A 4,210-nucleotide genomic window follows, 5' to 3' on the forward strand; every position below is an offset into this window, starting at 1 on the left:
CTTAAAGGGCTACGCCTATATTCATAGAATCTGGGGTTACAGTACGTAACCAACGTTCTGCTTCCTTAGATCATTTATTATTAGGTGTTTCATTATATGCTGTATCTGAACGAGTGATTTTAGAATTGGATTGGATCTTTATCTGAACCGGATTAGAAAATATTAGAACTTTATTAATCCCGCAGGTAATTGTTGTGCCAGAATTTCAGTTCAAAGGAGGTTCAGCACAGAAGAGCCAGCTCTTCAGGACAAGACTCAGAGGTTCACCTACACCTCAGGGATAAGGGACACTCTTTTGAGGACCAGAATGTTCACATTTTGGACTGAGAAGATGGATGGTTTGAGAGTGGGGTGAAGGAAGCGGTTTATGTAAAATGAGAGAAACCATCTTTAAACAGAGGAGGTCTCATATTTCAACTTTCAGAGTAGCTCCTCTGAGTCAGAAAAACAAGGACTAATGGGCCTTTTCCAAAGCTGCTCTTCAGCACGTCTCTACTCAGTTCGGTACGCTTCCGAGCCCTTTTCCACCATCACTTTTTTGTGGAACCAGCACCTTTTTTGGTCCCTTCTTCTCTTGGGTACCAAGCGAGCTGAGCCAGCACCAAAACGTGACGTAGGAACACTGTTGGTCATTGATTGGTCAGGGGCGGAGTCACTAGAGAGGTTTGAGAATTTTTCTAAACACTCGATCCACCATTTCTAATTACTGGTGTTCGAACTCGAGGAGCGATATGACCTATTTTTAAGATTTTAAAAACAATAATGACAACACCGTGGTCTAATGTTGAAGTGCAGGCGTTTTTTTGTGCATGGTGGCCGACGACAAAATTCAGAGTAATTTTCTTTCCTTCCCTCCATTGACTACGGTGACATTATTTACATGAACGCACCTACAAGAACCCTGCAGATGTTGGATGCTGCAGATGTTGGATGCTGTCTATCATGGTGCACTAAGATTCATAACTGGCTGTAACTACCGTACCCACCACTGCACCCAGTATTCATTGATTAACTGGTCACCATTAACTTCACACAGACTCTCCCACTGGTACATTTTCATCTTTAAATCACTTCTTGGTCTGCTGCCTTCATACATCTCCTCCTACATGTCTCTGCGTGATTGCAGCTACAGCGTGCGCTCTCAGGACATTATTACCTGCAGTGTTCCCTCAGTGAGGACTGAACTAGACAAAAGGACCTTCTCCTACTCCGCTCCTGTTTCCTGGAATATCTTGTAAAAAGAGCTGAAGCTCTCGCCCTTGACCTCTCTAAGTGACTTCAAACATCTGTTAAGTTCCTGCAAGAACCAATGCAGACATGTTACTGTTTTTAGTTTTCGATACCGCTTTATAATCCAGCTGTTTTTTTCGCTACTTTTCCTTTTAATTATCATTTGGCAAAAGGGCCTTCTTCTACTCCGCTCCTGTTTCCTGGATCATCTTGCAAAAAGACCTGAAGCTCTCGACCTTGACCTCTCTAAATGCCTTTAAGAATCTGTTGGACTCCAGATTCAGGAGTTCAGGATTCAGGATGTTTGAAGCCACTTAGACATGTTCCTGTTTTTAGTTTTCTACATTTGCCTTATAATCTAGCTGTTTTTGTTACTTTTTTTGCCATCTTATTTTAATTTGTAAAAAAAAATCTGTATGTCTTTTTATAACTGTTTATTGTTGTCGCTGTTGTCCATTGTTGTCATCATTCTTTGTTAAAATCAGGTCTCTCTTGTAAATGAGTCCTCGAGGCTCAATGCGATTTACCTGTAGAAATAAAGGTTGAATGCAAAAAAAAGAGTGAGCTCAGTGGAGCTCCGCTGGTCCCAGACTTTTCCCGGTCCTCTCCACCGGAGCCTCGGAGCCCCCTCAGGCCGTGCAGGGTGTCGTCTCCCCGGCTCCGAGCTCCGCTGGTCACTGCGAAAGATCCTCCGTGCTGCCGACTCGGTGCTCGGGCTCCAGGCCCCTGCCTTGTGTACTCTGCAGGCTCCGAGCTCCCATGGTCTCCACGGAAGATTATATGAGCTACTGACTCGCAGAAGGCCGTTGCCCGGACCCCGGCCTCGCTTGCTCATGAAGGCCGAACCCTGATCCCGGAAGACTGGCGGACTGGGACGGGTCTGGTACAGAAGGGGGAAACGATTTTTAAACACATTTTATCTATTAAAAAAATGTATTTTTTTTATCAATGAAGATTAAAAAAATTAAATGATGCTGGCTTTATCATGAAATCCTGTTTTCATTTTAATTACTATTAAATTATCTGTTAAAGTTAACTCAGCTGAAAAATCATACAAAAACAAAATTATTGGATCTCAGGAATATTTCCCTCAAACATGTTTAAAGAAGAGATACAGCCTTTAGTTCAACTTTATTCTAACCCACACATGTACAAATCACAAAACAAGAATTGAACTTAAAAACATAATCAGGGTGCTGTAAAACAGGGTGAAATACTAAAAACAAGAACAACACACTCATCTCCAGGTCAGAGGTCACTCTTTCAGGGATGAAGATGTTCACATCCTGGATAGAGCGGAACGATGGTTTGAAAGAGGAGTAAAGGAGGCCATCTTTGTGAAAAGAAACCGTCCATCATTAAACAGGGGTGGAGCCTCCGTGTTCAACTGTCCCCCTCTTACAATGCTGTGATTGCTAGTATCACTCAGCCTCCTGTGAATAGTAAACAGCCATCAGGTGCTAATGATCCATTGTTAGGCTGATGGTCCTTCTTGATCATGTGAGCAGCTGGTTTTGGTTGTCAGCAGCAAACTGGTTGATCCACTCTGAGAAGGTGCTATTTAAGAGACTGAGCTGAATAGCACTCGCTTAGAAATGGCTTCCTCTTTGCACTGTAGAGTTTCAGCTGGCAACGGCAGATGGCACGGTGGATTGTGTTCACTGGCAATGCTTTCTGGAAGTATTCCTGAGCCCATTCTGTTATTTACTTGACAGTGGCATTCCTGTTTGAGGTGCAGTGACGTTTAAGGGCCCGGAGATCACGAGCATCCAGTAGAGTTTTACGGCCTTGACCCTTACGCACAGTGATTGTTCCAGATTCTCTGAATCTTTTGATGATGTTATGCACGGTTGATGACGATAACTTAAAAGTCTTTGCTATTTTACGCTGGGTAACACCGTTCTGGTATTGTTGCACTATCTTTCTGCGCAACAATGGTGGAATTGGTGATCCTCTTACCATCTTGGCTTCTGAGAGACACTGACGCTCTGAGAAGCTCTTTTTATACCCAATCATGTTGTCAATTGACCTAATTAGTGTTAATTGGTCTTCCAGCTGTTCGTTATATGCTCAATTTCCTTTTTCCAGCCACTTATTGCTACTTGTCCCAACTTTTTTGGGATTTGTTGACACTGTGAAATTTTGAATCAACATATTTTTCCTTTAAAATGTTACATTTACTCAGATTAAACTTATGATCTGTCATCTGTTAGATTACAAATAAAATATTGACATTTGCCATCTCCCCATCATTGCATTCAGTTTTTATTCACAATTTGTTTAGTGTCCCAACTGTTTTGGAATCTGGTTTGTATAAATAAAGTGTTCATCATCAATTTTAACCAATCTCCCTGGTCTTTCTTTGTCTCTCCTGCCCCCCCCCCCCCCCCCCCCCCCCCCCCCCAAACCCCGGTCTCTCCTCTGTTTTTCTTTGTCCCCGTCGGTCTCTCCTGTCCCTCTCTTTGTCTCCCCTTTCTTTCTTTGTCCCTCAATCTCTTCTATCTTACATGTCTAGTGCCTTTGGCTGTCCATACTCAGACATCAATATACGTAAGGAGGTGGTGCTTCCTGATAGGCTGGGAGGAGAGAGGTCCTTTACCCTTGTACCTGTTGTTTTACATCATCATAGCAACCAGCCTCCCAGGTATATCCATGTTGTAGCTCTTATTGTGAAATCTGACAAAGATTCTTGAAGGTTTATTGTGATGTTCCAGTCAGACAGCAGGGGGTGCTCTGCTCCTCACACTAACTGTTTGGTTTCCTGTTTCCTGTGGACCAGCAGAGGAGTTCAGGTGAGGCCAGAATCCAAAGACGAGACACTGCTGCTTCCTCTGGGGAAGAGAAGAAAGGTGACAGTTAGGTGAGGCAGAAACACTTCTCTGATCGGTACTAATCAATAAATCAGTCAGACCTGTTTTTCTGCTTGTGTTTCTGGGCAGATTTTCAAAATAAAGGCAGGTTGTGGTGCAATGTGTGTGGG

At 43.2% G+C, this 4,210-nt stretch overlaps 1 protein-coding gene across 1 annotated transcript in view; it reads left to right on the plus strand.

The window, feature by feature from the left end:
* Window positions 1-4,210, plus strand: part of LOC119426475 (lethal(3)malignant brain tumor-like protein 4) — a 62,860-nt gene that overhangs the window by 34,519 nt on the left and 24,131 nt on the right. Inside the window, exons 6-7 of the mRNA XM_037694036.1 lie at window positions 3,746-3,874; window positions 4,013-4,090. Of these exons, the coding sequence (XP_037549964.1) occupies window positions 3,746-3,874; window positions 4,013-4,090 (207 nt within the window). The remainder of the gene's footprint in view (window positions 1-3,745; window positions 3,875-4,012; window positions 4,091-4,210) is intronic.

The sequence above is a fragment of the Nematolebias whitei genome, chromosome 20 (assembly GCF_014905685.2).
Source record: "Nematolebias whitei isolate Nwh7 chromosome 20, NemWhi1, whole genome shotgun sequence".
Taxonomy (NCBI): domain Eukaryota; kingdom Metazoa; phylum Chordata; class Actinopteri; order Cyprinodontiformes; family Rivulidae; genus Nematolebias; species Nematolebias whitei.